At 35.2% G+C, this 21,880-nt stretch overlaps 1 protein-coding gene across 1 annotated transcript; it reads right to left on the bottom strand.

The window, feature by feature from the left end:
* Positions 1-1,614: 1,614 nt before the first annotated feature.
* Positions 1,615-17,861, bottom strand: tegt (testis enhanced gene transcript (BAX inhibitor 1)). The gene is made up of 10 exons (XM_073825752.1): positions 17,731-17,861; positions 13,576-13,664; positions 13,270-13,378; positions 9,443-9,560; positions 9,298-9,346; positions 4,995-5,092; positions 4,812-4,891; positions 4,641-4,741; positions 2,420-2,495; positions 1,615-2,311 (listed from the first exon to the last, which is right to left on the bottom strand). Exons 1-10 carry the CDS (start codon positions 17,731-17,733, stop codon positions 2,288-2,290), a joined length of 747 nt encoding a protein of 248 aa, XP_073681853.1. The 5' UTR covers positions 17,734-17,861; the 3' UTR covers positions 1,615-2,287.
* Positions 17,862-21,880: the final 4,019 nt, after the last annotated feature.

Below are 21,880 nucleotides of genomic sequence, written 5' to 3'. Positions count from 1 at the left end.
TCAGTTAGGAACCTAGGCGTCCTATTCGACAGCAATCTCTCCTTTGAAAGCCACATTTCTAGCATTTGCAAAACCGCATTTTACCATCTTAAAAATATATCGAAATTACGACCTATGCTATCAATGTCAAATGCTGAAACATTAATTCATGCGTTCATGACCTCAAGGGTAGATTATTGTAATGCTTTATTGGGTGGTTGTTCTGCACGCTTAATAAACAAACTCCAGCTGGTCCAAAATGCAGCAGCTAGAGTTAGAACTAGAAAGTATGGCCATATTAGCCCGGTTCTGTCAGCACTGCATTGGCTCCCTATAAAACATCGTATAGATTTTAAAATCTTGCTAATTACTTATAAAGCCCTCAATGGTTTAGCTCCTCAGTACTTGAGCGAGCTCAAATCGCATTATAGTCCCTCACGTCCGCTGCGTTCTCAAAATTCTGGCAATTTGATAATACCTAGAATATCAAAATCAACTGCCGGTGGCAGATCATTTTCTTATCTACCCAACACTGTTCGGGAAGCAGACACAAATCTAGATTAAAGACACATCTCTTTAACCTGTCTTACACATAAAAACATTAACACATTCCTATAATTCAAATCCGTTAAAGGATTGTTAGGCTGCATTAATTAGGTAAACCGGAACCGAAAACACTTACCATAATGATGCACTCGTTGCATCGTAAAAAGAATGGCATCTACGCTAATATTAGTCTGTTTCATTCTTTTTCCGAGGTCACCGTAGCCACCAGACCCAGCCTGTATCCGGATCAGATGGTCACTGCAGTCCCCCGGATCCAGTCCATACCCATCTTAGATCATGGATCACCACCTGGAGATGACTTCAATAGCCGTGGATGTCAACCAGATGAGCTCCAGAGACGGATCATCACTAAAGACCTCGCCAACCTAGACGGCCATCGGCGCTACACCACAGGAACCTGATGAGTTCTCTACAATCGGACATTGGTACAAACTGCTGGTTTCATCTGGCCAGAAGAGAACTGGTCCCCCGACTGAGCCTGGTTTCTCCCAAGGTTTTTTTTTCTCCATTTCTGTCACCTGTGGAGTTTTGGTTCCTTGCCGCTGTCGCCACTGGCTTGCTTAGTTGGGGACACTTTCCAGCGATATCGCATATTTGAACTGAACTGACGATGATATCACTGAATTAATTGATGAACTGCCTTTAACTGAAAATTGATTTACAATAATGCATTACTTACACACTATGGTGCTGTTTAAATACTGTGCAGTTGCTTTGGCACAATCTGTATTGTTAAAAGCACTATATAAATAAAAGTGACTTGACTTGACCTTGAGGGCCAGAGTTGAGAAAACCAGCTCTAGAATATTCTGTTCACTACATAGGTATTAAAATAATATAAGCAGTACTTTCTACTTATACATAAAGGCACTATACAAATCAGCACATAAGCCATTAAATAAAAAAGTGTTTTTGGTTTTTACATGTAAAGGTAGAACATCTGCTTATCTGACAAATGTTTCATCTTATTCATTTCACCTGAATGCAACAAAAGGAAAACGTTTTTGATTTGTAGGCTGCCTTGTAGCCTCTGGGTACCAGTATCAAAAGAATTGAACATGCTCAATGTAAATTTATCAGCATAATGTTTAATATAGTAGTCACAGGAGGACAATTGCAATCTGTGGCACCATTTATTGAGTTAAGATGCACAACATTCATGAAGAAAATAAAAATCTCATCTGTGATCTCACTGATAAATGCATTAATGTTAGACTTGAATAATTAAAAATAAAATTGGCACTAGCAGCTACAAAAACTATTTAATGTGATATTGGCAACAAAGAAAAATGAAGCAATGCAATAACCACAAAAATATGTTATGATTAGAACGCATTTATGATATACAATTTGATATTGTTCAGAGTATGGGGTAAGAAAGTCTTCTATCATCTAGCAGTAACACTCAAAGTTTCTATTTTATGTACAATATTAAATCCGATTCTTTTTTAAATGAGACTCCATGAGATTCCTTTCTACAGACCCCTAATTTCTGCCTCAGAGTTGCAGTAAGTCAAAGAAATTAAAGTTCAACTCAAGCTTTTAAATAAGATTTCAAAATCTACAGTCAAACAACATTAGGTCATTAGCCTGACAACATATCCAAAGCCCAGTAACAATTTTCAAAAATAAAATTAAGACACCATATCAAATCACATAAAACATAATCAAACTATGTATCAGATTCATAATGAAGCTGCTGACACGTATTCAGCTCACAGATGTTTCACTCTTATGAAAATTACTTCTTCTCCTTCTTCTTTTCCTAAATAAATAAATAAACAAACAAACAAGTTCAACATGGAACAGAACATAGAGAAAATGATTATGTTATTGACAGCACAGAGCTGATGCAAAGTTTTGTTTCACATACCTTCTCATTCATAGAGAGGATGATAACCATCTTTCTGAAGATGGTCACAAAGTCCAGGAAGAGGTCAACACAATGCCTTCATTTAAAAACAAAAACAAACAAAAGCCATGAAGCGTACCAACATACAAACAGTGCCATTTATTACTCTTTTCATTCTATGGATGGTTATTTTTTTATTTATTATTATTTAATTTTAGATACAATTAAAATGGAACAGAATAAATCAAAGTATGATATCGAAGTATATACTGGTCTTTCATAATAGAAAGATCAGTGAGCTGATTTAGATGAGATTTTATTCTGTAAAATACTAATATAAATTAGGAATGGACAATATTTGTTTTTCTTTTTTACAATTTATCAGTAAAGGTTGATATTGGGTATTTACTGGCAAGTGTTGGACACTTATCTGTGGGCTGTCATTTATAACCATTTAAGACAAGTTTAAACTTAAGGGAATGATAACCCATAGAATAACATGGAAATGCATAAGCTCTTCTAACATGTACATGTTTGTGGACGCACTACATAAACCTGAACGCTGTTTTCTTGTATTAAGAACTTTTCCTGCAGTAAGAGGCGTGAATGTAAATGCTGCTCTGTGAAATAAAAGAAAAGCTCAACCAAAAAAAAAAAAAAAATAGCTAAAAATGTACTCGCACACAAGCCATCCAAATAATCAAAGTGTCCTGGTTAATGAATGAAATAATCAATGACTAGTTGATCAATCGTTCTAAAAATGTTTACATTAAAGGGGTCCCATTATGCTCTTTTACAAAGTCTTTTTTTTTTTTTTTTTTTTTGTGGGTGCACTGGAACATACTCTCATGCTTGACGGTTCGAAAAAGGCATTATTTTTCACATAATTTACATTATTACAATAGCTTTCTCCCCAGCCTAGCACAAATGGCTCGATTAGTTCCGGGTTTGATGAAGGCCCACCTTCTTCATTCTTACATTTTATATATTTTTCTTACAAAAACACATCGGATCGCTAAAGGAGGCATTTACTGACCCCTCCGAGCCATGTGAGGCACTTTTTATTATGGATCGACTTGTTTTGGACTGATGGAGAGAAACACTTGTCTAAGCCGTTCAGTCTATGCCATTCTAATGCTTATATAACTCCGATTGTATTCGTTTGAAAGAGAGACGTCATTATACACCTAAGATGAATGGAGGGTGAGTAAATAATTTGCTACAGTTGTGTTGGTCTTATCGTCAGCCTGCGAGATCACAATACATAATATTATCATTATTTTGCTCATTTATTTAATTATTTACATGCCCAGAACCAGCTCCAGCATAAGGCTAGTGAAGCTATCTACACTGTTTGATGAATAAATATTTTACCGCACACATCTATGACACAGCTCCGACATGGCAATCAATGATCGTCACTCTATTCAATGCTTGTGTTTACATCAAAAATACCTGCTGAAGCATCCCAGAAGCTACATCGCTAAAGTTAGGCGAATCCCCCACCTTATCCCTCCCCACCCACCAACGATTCGAATTTCCACATTGTGACATCATAGCATCTGGAAAACAAACACTGTAGTCCAAAGGAGCCATTCGTTGTAGTTCTTAAAAAGGGATTAAAAAAAATAATAATAATCTCCCTTTGGAGTGGACTTTGAGATTTGTTATTTTGTAGATGTTTTTTATGCCCAAACACACACACCACATACTAGCTAAAATTCAAAAAGTGAAAAGGCATAATAGAACCCTTTTAATTAATGGATTTTTGTGATGCTTTTGATCCACTGGTGAGCAAGTGATGGAATGCTACATTTCTCCAAATATGAAGGAACAAACTCATCTACATCTTGGATGGCCTGAAGGTGAGGATATTTTCAGTTAATTTTTTCATTTTGAGTCAATTATTTCTTTAGGCAGAGCAGTGTTTGACCTTACATGCGAGTTTAAGAGCAGTTCTTTTTTGAGGGGGAAAAAGGTGTAATAAAATTATTTTAACTTGGAATCAATCACAATCGTTTTTTGAGGGCATCTATGGGGGACTACTTTTCATATTGTGTCATTTTTAAATAATGCCTTTTAGCTAGAGCATGTTAAAATGGTCAACTAGCAAATATCAAATAAATTATTTTTTACAACTAATTTATTTTATGTTACCATTTTTACACAATGCTTTACATACACCTTCCAATATATGATATTAATTATTATACAGTACACACAGTAAACCTCTACACCTTACCAGATGTAATCTTTGTCTCCCATTTCTGCCTTCTCAATAATTAGCTGAGTGTCAAACAGCACAAAGCCGCACATGATGGCCAGACCCAGATACACATGAGCCTGAAACAACAAACAAAATGGTTACAAAAACTTTTTACACAACTTCATCTCCTGCTTTCACATCATATACCTTGAAGACTATGGCTGAGGCAAAGAACATATTGAGGATGGAGACAAGCAGAAGGACAGTCAGCCCAGACATCAGAGTGCCTTGAAGAAGAAGAAAAAAAATCAAAACAATGTTACAGGTCAAAATAAAAGCAACTGTATCTGATCAACGATCAGCTGAACTAACAGACATTTTAATGTTTACCTCCCAAGAAGAGGTAACTTCTGCGCTGGGCATAGAGGGCGCTCAACGTGAAGCAGGCAAAGATGACAGAGGTGCCCAGGAAAGCAGTCAGGATGATGCTACAAAGATGAATAATACAACTGTTCAGACTACGGTGTATTTATTTATTAGTGCCTTTATATCAAGACAACAGAAGAAGCCAATCATCAAAAAAATGGCACCTCTGAGAAAACCATTTCTCAGTGCAGTCACAGTTGAGCTGAAACATATGATGTGCAGTTTCTAGAACCACTAAGCAGTGGTGGATGAAGTACACAAATCAAGTACTTGAGTAAAAGTACAGATACGTATGATAAAATACTACTCCAGTAAAACCAAAAGTACTCCTTTTTCAATTTTACTTGAGTGAAAGTACACAAGTACTCAATATTTTATGCACTTAAGTAAAAAAGTACTGATAAATAGATTTATTTTGCAATTATATAGGCTACTTAATTTAATTTTACATTAGCATTTGTTTTTTTTATAATCCCACTGCTCAAAATACCTGGGATTTTCCCAAAATAACCAATATATGGAGTCAAGATATATTTTTGTTGTTGATATAGACTACGTTGACAAGAGTGATGTAGTACTGTTCACTGTGAAGCTTTCACTGCAATGTACTCAAGAGAAAACAGATTTGACCATCTAATTTTTATCAGTAAGAAAAAAAGTGTTTTAAAGCTTGTTTTTTTTGCAGACCGTCACAGCTATATATGACATGAGAATATGTTCTTTCTAACTTCAGGCCTTATTCTCATGTAATATATAACTGTGATAGTCTGCAAAAGAACAAGCTTTAAAACAATTATATTTTCATGATTTTTTCTTCTCAAACCCTGGCCAAATGCCCCCCAAAGGGCATCACTTCCCACTTTGATAATTAATGGTTACCATGTTCTGAACATCACATCCTTTCTTTCTCCCTCAGATGTAATCTGTCTAGGTCAGTTTTTCCTCAACCCTGGTCCTGGGCGCCCCCCAACACTGCACATTTTGTGCGTCTCCCTAATCAAGCACACCTGACTGTACTCATCAGCTCTTTGGAAAACATCTCCAGGACCTGAAATGGGTATGTCAGATAAGGAAGACAAAATGTGCAGTGTTGGGGGGCGCCCAGGACCAGGGTTGAGAAACACTGGTCTAGGTGGCTGAATAAAAATATTTGGACTTTAGATCTAAAAATGATCAGCTAACAATATTGACTTATTTTCAGTATGAATAAACATTCATATCTGTCTACTCGGCTAGTTGATCCAAACAATCTAAAAAAATTACCATTGATAAACAATATAAAAACAGACGTCACATAAGGCTAAATTCATAGCATTTTAATAAAACTGCTAATGTTACAGCTAGGGCTGGGTATAGAGTTCGATACTTTTTAAGCACCGACCGAATTGTCTCGCTACTATCGAGTATCGAAAAAATAATTTTCGTTCGGTACCAAATTTCGATACCCAAGGATATAATCTTGTCAACGTCAGTGAGCTAGAAAACGTGCAGTATCTTTAACGTGCCCGGATCAAATGCTGGTGATTAGCTGCGGCGAGGCTGCCTTGAAAATCAATAGTTTACGGCGGTTACGCCCACTCGCCCAGAGCTTGTCAAATGTGAGGCTGTAATGTACACTATACTTTAAAGCATAGCATAAATTTAACGCAAACGATGTTTAAGCGATCAAAAGTATTGCTACATTATGCCAGTATTGACGGCAACAGTGTGCGATGCAATATTTGTAAAAAGGTTATCGCGTCCAAGACTGGCAACACGTCAAATATGAGAAAACACCTGACACATTCTGTTGGATACAATTCTGGCGCCTCAGTCTCAATATTGTCTCAGTATAGGTACAACGCGACATACATTCACATCAAACGATAACTCAGCGGCAGAGTTCCACTCACGCAGGGGCATAATTTTCACTGGGGACACGCTTTTCAAAATCCCGTTTGTGTCCTCCCACTTTCAAAAGGTTTTGTCAAAGTAATCTCTTGTATTGTAGAATGCACGCTCAGTTTCGCGGGATCGTTGAAACGAAACCAAAAGTAAAACGCGCAAACGCATTTAAAGCAATTTTAATACCCCACGTTTAGAGAACGACTCCCCAATGCGTGCAAATTAGGCTACATCAAATATCGAAGCTGTTATTAGTGTGTGTGCTATAAGTTGTGTAGTTGTCTATTAATAGCTCTGTATCATGCTTGAAGATTCGGTCTCTGTTTGCACTTTGAATTTTGAAAGAGTAGCCTATTTTGATTATGGCTGTATTTATTGTCTACACGACTAAGAAAGAACTGTGTCGTTTATTTTTTGTTATTTATAATATATTTTGTCATTTATTTAGATTTTAATCTAAATGCAGTGGTTGCCTCTAATTTAAATGGCTGTACCTATAATAGAGAAAATAAACATCTTGTTCATGTACTCATATTATCATTCATTCTTGTCCCTTGCTTAAGATGTAAACTAAATATATTAAAAAGGCTTTCAGAATCAGCCCATTTGCTTGTAAAACATCGGCAATCAAATACGACCATAAAGAATCAATATCGGTGTTACATGCTAATTTTTCTGAAGAAGAACTGTTGAGTGATTTCAGGTGATCTTAAAAGGTTAGTTCACCAAAAAATGAAAATTCTGTCATTAATAACTCACCCTAATGTTGTTCCAAACCCATAAGACCTTTGTTTATCTTCAGAACACAAATGAAGATCATTTGGATTTAATCAAAGAGCTTTCTGATCCTATATTTACTGGATATGCATTTTCAATGCCCAGAAAGGAACCAAAAACATAGTCAAAATAAGTCAATGTGATATAAGTGGTTCAATCATAATTATATGAAGCTGCGAGAATACTTCTGTGTGCAAAGTAAACAAAAATAACTTTATTCAAAGATTTATCTATGGGAGGATCAGAAAGCTCTTGGATTAAATCCAAAATATCTTCATTTGTAGATAATTAATGACAGAATTTAAATTTTTGGGTGAACTAAACCTTTAAGCAGCAGTGAGCCTCACAAATACTTAAATCTGATTGAGTTAAAACTTTTTTAACTTTATTAAAAAAAACATTCACTGATATATTGTGTTAACAGTTAACTACACTTTGTTCATTTTGTGCTTTTATTCCTTTGTTTATTGTTCTTAGAGATAAGCCTGATGTGAAAGTGTCACAAACATCCTGAAAAAGTAATCATGTTAAAATACATTTCTTAAAATAAAAGTATCAAAAAAAGTATAGTTCGGAACCGGTATCGAATTCAGGGTATCGGTATCAGTATCGGTATCGAACATTTTGGAACGATACCCAGCCCTAGTTACAGCAGTGGGGAATATAACCGTGCATTCATTATTTTATTTAATCTGTGTTATTTTAATGTTTAGTTTTTTTCAGTGGGCTTAAACAGATCACCCTTTACAGCAGATTTAGTTAAAAAAACAACACAGAAATTATTATTATCACAGTATTATTTTTGTACAGTATAATGTAGGTGTTTATATATTCCTATTTTTGGCTAATTTAAATTACAAGATTAACCACTTAATTGTAGAAAAAATAATTATTATTTATTAACTTTTTTAACTGAATATTCACTCAATTTTTTCCTCCACGTATTAATTTTGACCATAAATAAAAAAAAAATGTAACATTTTCAAATAAATAAAAGTTTAATGCCTTCATTTGATTATCAGAAAAAAAATAAAAAAATAAAAAAATAAAACACAATTTTTGAAGAAAAAAAAGATAAAGATTGTAGGGCCCTATTATTCCAAATATTGAAATTTAGAGTTTTGGACTTAATTTTTTCACTGAAATATATGTTTTCGTTATTACACAGAAAGTACACTAAAGTACAGAAAAAAAGTACCGTTGGCTACTGGCACCCCCCACCCCCTCAAAGCTGTAAACCTAGGGGAAACACTGTTGGTCTGTGCATATTTCTCTCCTGATTCAGACCAGACCACTTCTTCATTGAAGAAAGTGACATATTTTTACAAAAGCAATAATTTATAGTTTAAAAAAAAATCTTGTTTTTCTTACAAACACACAACTTTTGGCTTCACAAGATGCTAACTGATCAACTGAAGTTTGAACGGTGTGTATTACCGTTATGCTTTTATTAGATGTTTCGACTGTCATTCTAACAGCACACATTCTTTGCAGAGGATCAACTGTTGAGCAAATAATGCTACATTTCTCCAAATCGGTTTCCGACCGATCAGCTCAGAATAAGGCTGCACAATTGAAAGTAAACCCTTTGCTCTGGAAACAATACCTTGGGTTGACACTAATGACGTAGTCCATGAGCGGGCCGAGTCCAAGACCTGTTTAAGGCACAGATTGATGTTACAGTGACATGTAACAGTAGGTGTTCTCAACACATGATGTAGAAAATTAAGCTGTTAAAAAAAGCATCTTACCTGTGAAGAAAGCAAAACCAGAGAGGATGGCCAACCTCTTCTTTTCTGTCTGAGGGCTGTGAGGAGTCATGGCAAGCCAACCCATCATAGCCAGTGATCCAAGCATGGTCAGCCCACCCTGAAAGACAATATCATGATAATGATTATTAAAGATTGGCTTTACAAGAATCGGTCTACAATTAAGTACTAAATACAGGGTTCATACACATTTTTACCAGTAAAATTCCATGACTTTAAGTAAATATTCATGACTTAATGTTTCATGAAATGTATATGTATACATGTTAAATAAGAAGAAAAGAAAATATAAAATACAAAATATTTTTACTACAATAAATGACAAGCTTTGTAGTGTAGAATATGATTTAAATTTATTTATTTAAATAACGCTTGCACGTCAGTGATGCGCGGGTCAAGGTATAAACAACCCCAACCCGACCGACATTTTCAGCTAACCTGCCTGCAACTCGGACCACAAAAAAAAAAAGAAAATATTGTACCCGACCAGCTTCCTGACCCGCATGCTTAATATTTGCGACTGACACCAGCGATTATGCGGTTATGCGGTGGAGATGCGTTCACTGTCAAACATCATTCGGCATTAATTAGGTAATTTTGTCAAAAGAAATGTTCTTGATTATAAAAAAAATACATATTGTTCTTGTTGTGATTTATTTTGTCTTTCCTTTATACAGATTTAAATAGTTTCGTTTTCGAAGTACTCTAAATTATGTCAGTGATTCTCCGATGTTAAATATGATCAAGAATTATTTTATTTGGATCTACAGTGTAATGAAAGTTAAGAAAAAGATTTGCCTAAAGCCCTAAATATATATAGACTACAAGCTAATTCCTTTTTTCTTAACTTTTAACTTCTAAAAATTATCAAGAATATTAAATCAACTGGGCTAGGTTAACGAATTTTCTTATGCAAACAACGAATACACTTCAAAACAAAGTTTTCATATATAAATTCAGGAATCACGAATATGACAAAATAATATTATTTTATATATATATTAATTGTATAGCTATAATAGTTGTATCAAATGAATAAGGACATTATAGTGCCTTGAATTTATTAAGTAATGTTTAATTTCGTTCGTTTCGCTCTCTGGAAATGTAAAGAAAAAATACAGTTTTTACTCGGAATTCGTTTTTAATCCCTGGTTTTAAACAAGCATATACATGAGATAATTTATATATTATTGCTTGAATAAACGTTTAAAAGTATTAGAAATTTTATAATTAAGGAAATTAAACAGACCTAGGCATTTGAAAAGACATAGTGAAATGTGTGTAATAATTCCAAAAAGAAAGAGAAGCGTTGGACATAATCAAAATATTCAAGACATTTATTAGGAATACCATTTTATTAACAATTAAGATGCTGCATGTGTTTATCCAGTCTAATCGAAGTGTGCGTCTCTCCCCCGACTTTCTCAACAAACATCCCACCCCCTCTCAGAAAATACATAAAGCTGACATTACTGAGCTATATGCGTTTAAAAGTAGCCTATTAAAATGGTACAATGGCATTGCTCAGTTCAACATGTTGGGAAATTGGGCATTTTGTCCCGCGTCAGCATTTATTCAACAGTTAATAACGCTCAACATTCAAAAGCTAAATATTATTCAGCCAATAAAGTGTAGGTCTATGTATTTCATAGAAAATTGTCTAGTACTATATAAATTACAAAGGTTTAATTTGCATCTTTATTTCAAACGACCCGACCGACCGCGACCCAAATATCATTAAAAAAATATTTTTGGATGACTCATAACCGCGGATGACAGCAGGCACCCGCTCATTTTGGATCAACCCGCGCATCACTGCTAGACACTGCTGCCTCTCCCATGTTCGAAACGTCAAACGTTTTCCTACACAATGCACATTTTGCACGTCCCGGGTCCAGATCTTTCTCGAGCCACTCCTTGTACTTTTCATCACGAAGCCTAAAGTCCTAAATCGGCATTTCCCTGGCATTGCTTGAGTTTACATGAGTTAATACTAACGCTGGCTAAAACTGCGAGTCGCCGTTTCCCCGCGCGACCGATCACGTGACCGATCGTGCGCTCATTAACTGGAATTTAAACAAAATTATCAGCAATATTCTAATATACAGAGATGGTGAAACAAATTTCCATGACTTTTCCAAAACTTTGTGGGTTAATTTTATTTTCCAAAACTTTTCCAGGCCTGGAAATTGCCATTTTAAAATTCCATGACTTTTCCAGGTTTTTCATGAACGTACGAAACCCTGTAAATAATATAAATTAATAATATGTACTTGCTATAAGGATTAGGATGTGGTTTAGGGTCAGTTATATGTACAGGGTTCTTACACCTTTTCCAAAATAAAATTCAAGCACTTTTCAAGCACTTTCAATGTGCATTTTCAAAATTTTCCAGCACTGTGGTAAATTACATATTCTCATACATGAGTTCTTAATTTTAAAGCAGATGTTATTGTGCTTTTAAATGTGTATATGTCTGGATTGCATATAACATTGCCTAATATAAATAGCCAATATACAGTATACAAATTATATAATTTAAAATATTTAATTAATATAATTTACAGAGTATCTGCAGTATTGTAAAAATAAAATTTAAAGGCTTTTTGTCTGCATAAATAAAAGTAATACTATATGAGTGGAGTATGGCAATGTCTATGGTAACATATTATTGACTGGTAAAAATAACTGTAAAAAAAATATGATACTAAACTAAAATTCTAAAACTTGAAAAGTTTCTAAAACTTGAAAGTTTTTCACAAATACATTTCACCCTAAAAGTACTAAAAGTTAGTCAAAAGAAACTATAAAATTAATAATAAAATGTAACTAGCCCAAATACAAAAGACCATTTTTAAACAGAGAAAATCAGATAGGAGTCTAAATGTCAATCAAAAATATTTTCAATTCACAAATAACAACAAATATCAAGGAATTATTATTTTTTTCACTATTTACAGTGTATCTACGGCATAGTGTATTTTTAAATATCAATTTAAGACAATTTATGACCCTTTTTAAGAGCTGCACATGTAAAATGAACAGTATGAGTGGGTTTGACAATGTACGGTAACATATTAAGCCATAAAATGACATGACTAATTCAGATTTTCACAAAAACAAAACATCCTATACAATGGCATCTCAGCCTTTATATCATTAAAAGGAATTAATCAAGTATATAATTTATTATATTTATTTAAAACATAAATACTACTGTCTTAATTGTTTAGATATTTAGAAAGCACATTAACTTCTTTCACATTTACAACTCTTATGTGTTTGCTGCATAAAAACATGGGTCGATATTTGCAATAATCTGACTATAAACAGCTGAAAATGTGCTAATTCATTCTCTGTCACGAGGGGGCGCTTTAAGAGTGCTGAAATATTACGGTTTCCCTATTAACAGCTGTACACAAAGCAGCATTAAACGCTGTTTTATCAGGCATGAAATGAAAATGCCAAACACACGTTTCTGAGGATAGTCGGTTTCCTTCAGAAACATTCATATAAAGACATCCGTCCCGCGTTTTGACTTTGAAACCTGCAGCATGCATATTTATTCCATGACATCATTGCCTTTTTAAGTTTAATCCAGCCATATCGCGACTCTCTCTTTCCATCTCCAACGTAAGACCTCTTAAACTTATAATTAAGCCTTTTCTTATACGATTTAACATATTTAAAACTTTTTATGGCCTTAAATTTGATATAACTAAATGGAGACGTTTTTAAGGACCCGCAGAAACCCTCTACTTTGTAATAGTCCGGTGAAACATTTTGGTAGCCCGACTGGAAACAGTTACCTGAAACAGTCTTGTGATGATGAAGATGTAAGAGCCGGTGGCCGCCACCAGCATACACATAGCCAGACTGGCATAGACATTCTTCAGATGCTGCTGAGTCGAGCGAGATCTGGCCAGAAAAACAAACACAGAGATGTATGAATCAGAAAAACACTTACAACCGTTTTCACACATTATTTCTTAAGTTAAAACTTATTATAAAATTCTAGTGTTTATAATGTAGATACAATGAAATCAGAATCGCATCATGAGTATTATACAATCCTGCACAAGTATAAATGAGATTGAGGTAATCAAAATACTTACATTTGAGAGAACTTGAAGAGAGCATCAAAGTTTATGTTGCGATCAAACACGTTCATTTTTCTGCTGCTTAAGTGATCACAGGAAACTACCTGTGAAAGACAGAAAACAAAAGCAATGGCCAAAGTGAAAGCAATTTCTTATTAGAAGTGTTTTTTTAAGTCAGTTACATAAAACCATAGGTCTAATTTGAATGTGAAAAATAAAACTGATTATCTTTTATCTCTCTCATCTCTCTAACTGCTAGTTGGTCAGACTAATTTTTAAGACTTATTATAAAGGCTAAATTAATGCAACTGGCCCCATTTAATTTCCCTTTTCTCTCATATGGTTTCAGAAAAACACCAGCTTGAGTGATATTTGAGTGAAGTATTCTCTTACAATTACTAAACAACAAAACTGTCAATAATTAAAATAATTCATAATCATTAGGCCCATTTATAACGTTTCTCGAAGAACAGTTCAGTTTGGGCGATTTAGTTATAGACTATCAATTAAAATATTGTATTCGAATATTTGGGTTCATAAAAACAAATATTAATTTATTTAAATTATGTTTAACGAGAAATACTTTATTTTTAAATAATCATGTTTTTGTCACGATTTCTGAACAAGCTTATGATTAGGCATTATACACAACAATGTTCTACAACAACATTGCATTATATCAAGGTTTTGTTTTAGTTGAAAATGTGTGCAAACAAAAAAAGAAAAAAAAAAAAAAACATTTAGGGTCAATCAAAGTAAACGGGAAAAAAAAAAAAAAAAAAAAAAGCTGACCGTAACAATTACAGTACTGAATGTACTCCATTTTTAAAGTATTGGTTGTTTTTGCTCCGTTTTGCCAGTGACAATAGCTCCAAACAAAGCCACAGGAGAATAGCTGCACATCTCCTAACAACAAACATTGGTGTTTCGTTTTTGAACAAATCGGCTGAGTGAATGATTCTTCCCTATAAAATAGTAAGCAAAAAAAAAAAGTAAGGGACAAAAGAAGTGTCTGAATCAAGCGGCAACCTCTCGCTCTCTTTATTGAAACCAACACGGAAGTGACTTAAACTGCAATTCATCGACTGGCCGCTAGAGACTGGCTGCAGAAGAGAGTCAATCCCATTGATTCCCCATGTTAAAATGCCCAACTTTACAGCTGAAAAAAGTATGTTTACAGCCTGGTACAAAAAGTGGTTTGGTCTATATAGCTAGTTTTGCCCTTCATGTCAACTGTGAGGGGGGTGAATTTTTTTATAACTCATTCGTTTAAGTTATATTAAGCCTTAAAGTTCTGCATAATTAAGGGCGTGGCCACTTGAGTGACAGGGGGATTGCCGCTGCTGTCACCACTGTCGCGCTAGGTGGGCGTGGTTTCTGCAACCAGCTCCACCCTCGTCCCGCCTTTTTGCCCATTTTCGATTATCTGGGAGTGACGCGCGGTGAACGCGATTCCAAGATGGCGACGGCCGACTTCCGCCCACTATAGGCTTCAAAATCGCTCTTCAGAATCCTACAGATGACGTCACGGACACTACGTCCATATTTTTTACAGTCTATGGTCTGAATTCATAGTAGTCATAAAAGTGTAGAAAAATAAGTGATTCTGAAGTGTGTATAGACCAATTCAGTGTTTGCAAACAAAGGTTTTTTTGTGGGCGGATCTGATTGCAGAAAATGACGTCTATCAGTCTATGGAGCCATGAAATAAAAGCATAAAAAAATGTCAATTTGAGTTTATATTTCAAAATTCCGAGATTAAATTTTACAATTCTGATAAGAAAAAAACAACTCGTCATTAGGGCTGCAACGATTAATTGAACGATGTTGTGAGGCGCGTTTAGTCAATGAAGCCGGTACTTTGATTAGTAGTAAATCCCCATCACGTGCGTTCAGCTGGAGCGGCAGTTAATACACACAGCCTTAAATCACTGACAAGCCACGCCAAATCGCGCTGAAAATCGAATTCGATTTTGAGCGCGATTTGGCGTGGCTTGTCAGTGATTTATGCTGGGGTGTTTGAATTGCCGCTCCAGCTGAACGCACGTGATGGGGATTTACTACTAATCAAAGTACCGGCTTCATTGACTAAACGCGCCTCACAACATCGTTCGATTAATCGTGCAGCCCTACTCGTCATTCTCTTTTTTCCCCTCAGAATTGACAAACTCGCTATTGTTGAGTTAAATCAAGTTATAAAGTCAGAACTAGGAGATATAAACTTGCATTTGCAAGAAAAAAGTCAGAATTGCCAGATAAAATAAATAAATGTTATGTAAAATGTTAATAGTAATAGGTTTAAAATAATATAATGTCATGCTGTAACTGTAGGGCTAATACAATGCATACCCTACGAACAGGATTTGTGAATATTATTTAAAAGTAGAGTAAGTTTTCATCCATAGTCTGTCCTTTTAAAAATCTGTGTTTTACTTCAAATTGCGTTTTTGATGACAGTATTCTATAAAAATTATTTGTATTCCGATTCTGGCATCAAAAGGCACAAAATAGTTTTTTCTCTTATTCCATGGACTTTACTTATTTAACAAGTGACAGAACTGTGACATCTACTACGAATTGGTCCATACAATGGACAGTGACGCGATGCAACTGTACATTCATAGTACACACATCGATACTATATTAAACATATTCTTTTTGTGGTCCCAAAGTAATGTTTTATTCAAAAAGTACCTGCTTAAGAGAGTATATGATTTCGGATGCAGCCCTTCACAGGCCCCTTAACGTTTTGAATGAATCTGTTTAATGTATGAATCAATTACTTACTCATTAGGACAGTTGCAACCCATTTCATTTTTATATTAAACATTTCATACCTAAATTTTATCATAAAACTAGTTATATTACGCATGTAATTGCAATGTAAATGCATTCGTACTTTCTGAGCTGCATTAAACAGTCTGTGCAGATACAAATATAAACAACTTCAGATGCAGATTCATATGTAAATTAAATAATAAATACAAATTGTTTTTGGCAATACTAGACTGGCTCACATGTTAATAATATTCATATGTCTAAAAATGTCTGCAGTAAACGTGAATAAGATATGATTACAATGTCTGTTTTAACTGACAAAAAGTAGACTAAATACTTAGTTTTCTTTAACAAGGATAAAATTTAATTGCACAGACTTTATCAACTACACTTGACCAAGAAAAGCATAAGACTGATTAAATATGACAAAACTAACAAGGACTTTTTAGACTAAGAGCCATTAAAAAAAAAATAAATAAATAAAAATCTGATAAAATATTGTGTTAAAGGTCACATTTATTACTTGTCATGAAAGGCTTGCAGGAAATGATGTGGTTATGCAAGTTCAAAGTATGTTCTGGAAAGATTATTTCATTATTTTTTCGTTTCTTGCTACGACACTTTCTACTCCCTAGTAAATGTTAATCATTTGACATTAATCATTATTCCACCATAAATGGTTTTCCAGTGTACACACGCAGTCTGCCTTTTGGCCTTATCTAACCAAGAGTGACAGGATCTGCCAATGCCATTGCAAAATCACCTATCTACATTACACTGAAATGGACTGAGCAAATAAAGCTACGCAAACTAGACACTATGCATGCAAGTCATTTACATCCACACATGAATTGCGGAGGTGAAATCATCGAAAGATCAACACTGAGCTTCCTCATGTAGAGTGAAAGTAAACGGCTACACAAATCTTTGACAGTAACGGCATAATGAAAGTACACCATATTTGGTGCTTTCGGTGAAAAAAAAGAGATCCCGCCGTGACACTAACCTGAAGGACTCGGCAGTTTAGTTACTTATAAACCACAAGCACGGAAAAGTGTTTCGGTATAAACACACACATATACACACATAAACACACAGTCTGTGTGCTGTAAATGAACAGCGGGTTCAGCTCGAGTTTCAGATTAACCGACTTAAATAGCGTGCTGTAATACAGACACAGCAGGAACAGCTGAAGTTCCCAGAGTTTAGTTGTAGTTGATCATGTTCAGTTATCAAACCCTCTGATCGTGATGCGTGTTTTAATCGTCTCGCTATATTCGTTTACACGACGCGCTTCTCTCGCTCATTGCGTTACGGCTAACGTTACTCGTAATCTCTTCACCGTAGACATTACTTCTCATCATTCTATAAACATAAAGTTGATTTTATTACCATAAGATGTGAAAGTGTGTCTCTTTCCGTCTGTTGTATTTCTGAAGGCCTGTATTTGGACTCAACGCCTCTCCGACACGTACAGCAATTGCCAAACAACGCGATGGCGTCACTCACATGATCTTCTTCTTTCTCATTCTAATATGTCTGGCAAACCATCATATTGTTGCAACTTCGCCACCTACTGGACAACAGCGCAATGACGCTGTGTAGTGAGCGGCCTGTCGGACGAAGACACCAGAGAGATCTATGAAATCTTACGTAATTTTAGTTTTGAAGATTTGTGCTAAATTCTTATAATATATTCTATAATAAAAAAAAATTCATTCATGTTGGTTTCATATTCAGGCTTATATCATGAACTAATATTGCCTTGACATATTATTATGTTAAATTGCTTTTTTAAAATTATTATTATTATCACTTTTTAAAAAAAAAAGTTGAAACAGGTTAAACAAGTTGAGAAAAATGTCAGTATATAACATAATGAAAACTCCTTAAAAGCATGACCATGTTGGCTTATTAACGATTATAACAAATAGTTTTACTTTATTATTTTTACATAGGTTTAACACCTTATTATAAAGAAAGAATCATCCAAAAAAAGTAATTGTCAAAACAAAATAAGAATAACATCATCATTCCTTCGGTTTCACAGACAAGGTTTAAACCTAGTCCTAGGCTAAAATGTAAGTCTGAGCTGATTCAACTGAAAGATTGAAAGACACTGTTCTTAAAATATATCGATGCCGTTTTGTCTGAAGATGAACATCAGTAAAGTTCTTTTTCTACTTAAATTACTTAAAAAATACTTAAATTTACTATGGCCTAATCCTGGTTTAGTCTAAGCCCTGTCTGTAAAACCAGGCCATTGTGTTGAGTTAAATAATATTTTCTTTAAGGGAGAGATTAAAAACATAATTCCAGTAATTTTAACAAGATGCAACTCCATAATATATAAGGGATAACATTTTTACAGAATACACATTCATTTATCTTTATTTTTTATACAGAAGATATTTTTAATAATGCATTCCCTTTAAATTATATACATCTTTAAAATATATATACAAATCTCAATTTCAAAGAGTTTACCCTGACTGGTTTTATGGTCCTGGGTCATATATATATATATATATATATATATATATATATATATATATATATATATATATATATATTAGGGCCGGGACTCGATTAAAAAATTTAATCTAATTAATTAGAGGCTTTGTAATTAATTAATCGAAATTAATCGCATTTTAATCGCATATAAATATTTGACCTGAGAACAGTGAGAAGTAAGATTTTTACATGGATTTTTAGTATACCATTGAATAATGACTGAATACATAAGCTTAAGCAACAAAATATTGTTTATTTTTGTTCAACCAAGTCCAACAGACCAGTGCAATATTGCCATTAAGTGAAGCAAGAGGCACGTTCTTTAACGAGTCTTTCATGCCGAGAACTCTGCTCTTGTGTTTGCTTAATTATGCATTTAAACGTTAATGACCAAACCTATCATTATAAATGTTGCTGCACATGGAATATAACGCGGATAACATTTAAAAAATATTTTTTATCAGGTTACACACTGATTATTTATCACTCAAACCCCTTTCTCTACCTGTCCGTTGGTCGCGCATATCCTCCATGTTTGTAGTTTTTTAACACTTTTTATGCGTGTTTGTAGTTCTAATCGAATCCTCGTTCACGGCGCAGTGTGTTGCGGGCAATAGCCGTTAAGAGTGTGCATTGATCGTTAAGTAAGTAGTAGACCATCCGGGAATCTTTGGAATACTTTTTTAAACATACTACGATTTGGGACATACAATACTATTTAGGACGGACGCAGCTTGTCTGAACCAGAGCCATATAAAAAGATCTTTTTATATGGCTCTGGTCTGAACGCTAGTTGGTGCTCCAGTATAATCGGTCCGCTTAATCTCATCCAGTGAGAAACGTTCCGCGGTGCAAAACTAAGTGCGATTAAAATGCGTTAAAAAAAATTAACGCGTTATTTTTGTGTAATTAATTAATCTAAATTAACGCGTTAAAGTCCCGGCCCTAATATATATATATATATATATTATATATATTATATATATATATATATATATATATATATATATTAGAGGTGGGCATAGATTAATTTTTTTAATCTAGATTTATCTAGATTAAATCTTGGAATTAATCTAGATTAATCTAGATTAAAATGGCTAATTTGAATTCTGCTGAAGGCATTTTCAGAATATGTGTGCTACCCAAATAATGACTAAAAGTAAGTATTTGAGAACGGGTTTCTCAAGTCAGGTGGCACATTAGACCAGGCGCTCATCTCCTGTTTCTTGACAATTGCATTTACAACATAATTAACTATACAAACTTGTGTAACCAAGTACTTCTGCGCAAAAGGCTGCACGACGTGCGCGTTGCCGTTAAATACACAGACGCGCACGGGCATGGATTTCTGCGTGCATAGTCTTCGATTAAACTGCGTTGCTTTTAGAAGCGTCAATTCAGTTGTTGCATATAGTTTAATGTCTTTATTTCGGGATTATCAAAGTAAATTATAACTCAAACTTGAGATTTTACTGGGGCACAGCAGATTTTCACTGGGGCACGTGCCCCGGTAAAAAGGGTCTAGCAACGCACGAACCTGCCCTGAAGCGGCTTCATAACTGCATCCATTTTTGCACGTCTCATTTGATGTGGTAATTTCACAGAAGTTGAAGACTCTTTCTCGCCCCCTACAGTGCAATTCGACTAGGTATACGTCATCCGCGCTAAAATATCAAGGTGAAAGTCATCATAGCTTACGTAGTTTAGACCCAGCTCCCAACCCAACTTTGAGAATAGATTAACGGCGATATTTTTTTATCGCCCGATAAGAGTCTCACGTTAACGCAGCACGTTAACGCCAATAACGGCCCACCACTAATATATATACAAGAACATGAAATAAAAAATCAATTATAATTGTGTATTCTGTAAAAATGTTATCCCACGTACTCTGCTATAGATACAATTTTAAAAGCAACCTTTTTATTTTTGTTACACATCGTTACATTGGTTGTGTTTTCAAAGGTTGTCTCTCTCTCTCTCTCTCTCTCTCTCTCTCTCTCTCTCTCTCTCTCTCTCTCTCTCTCTCTCTCTCTCTCTCTCTCTCTCTCTCTCTCTCTCTCTCTCGCGCGAGTGAGTTTGCACGGGAGTGGGGTGCGTTAGCGCGAGTGAGTGCGCAGTCTCTGTACTACTTTTTCAAACTTTTTCCCTCTTCTTAGGTGCCTTATTGTTGCCAAATTGTCGGTTACGGAAAGTGTTTTCGTATTAAAAGCAAGCCGTCCCGTATTAAACGCCGCGATGGCAGCAGCGCCAGCGCAGGCTGCACCACCTGCTCTCTCGCGCCGAAACGGGTGCAGGTGTGTGCCGGATCCTGGCGTCACAGTCGAGGAGCTGCTCGTGGTTTTAGGAGAACTGGTCGGGTTTGAGAAAATACTGTCGGCCTCGCGAATGAGCAAAGCCATTGTTGTATTTATGACGAATGAAGCGTTAGTGAATCAGCTGACTGTGAGCGGAGTATGGGTGAAGGAAACTTTTGTTCCGATCACCCCGCTCTCTGCTCCGGCTACCAAAATGACCATTTCTAATGTCCCCCCTTTTATTTCTAATGATGTTATCATCAAGCAATTAATGGGATTTGGAAAGATTGCCAGCCCCGTTAAAATGATCCCGTTAGGTTGCAAAACCCTGCGCTTAAACACGTGCTGTCTTTTAGACGCATAGTCTACATGTTTTTAACTTCCCCCGAGCGCACACATACATGGTGTATGCCAGTACAGAGAGTCTCAAATGTTTTGAATGTGGCGACTTAGGCCACAAACGGTGTTTCATGCCCGCACAAAGAAGGGTTAAATGACCCCCAGCCGTCTACTCACCTGGATATAAATAATTCTGGTCATCCCGTGAAGGAGAGAGACAGAACAGGCCCAGAGCAGGCTGATGGAACTGCCGAGGTGACGGGACAGATTGAGGTGAGTGCAATTGATAAGACTATTGAGAGTGACGAAAATACTGGATGTGGCATTAGTGATATGGAGGGTGGTTTTAGGAAACCAGTGAACAATGAACAGCCTGGTTGTAGTTCAGATAG

The sequence above is a fragment of the Garra rufa genome, chromosome 20 (genome assembly GCF_049309525.1).
Source record: "Garra rufa chromosome 20, GarRuf1.0, whole genome shotgun sequence".
Taxonomy (NCBI): Eukaryota; Metazoa; Chordata; class Actinopteri; order Cypriniformes; family Cyprinidae; genus Garra; species Garra rufa.
Note: the sequence above shows the minus strand (reverse complement) of the source record. Positions and strands in the feature narration are given on the sequence as shown.

Coding starts and splice junctions, on each gene's coding strand:
- tegt (XM_073825752.1), bottom strand. Junction 9,561..13,269: donor TCATCACAAGACTGTTTCAG/GTAACTGTTTCC, acceptor ATTGTCTTTCAG/GGTGGGCTGACCATGCTTGG. Junction 9,347..9,442: donor TGGTTTTGCTTTCTTCACAG/GTAAGATGCTTT, acceptor TGCCTTAAACAG/GTCTTGGACTCGGCCCGCTC.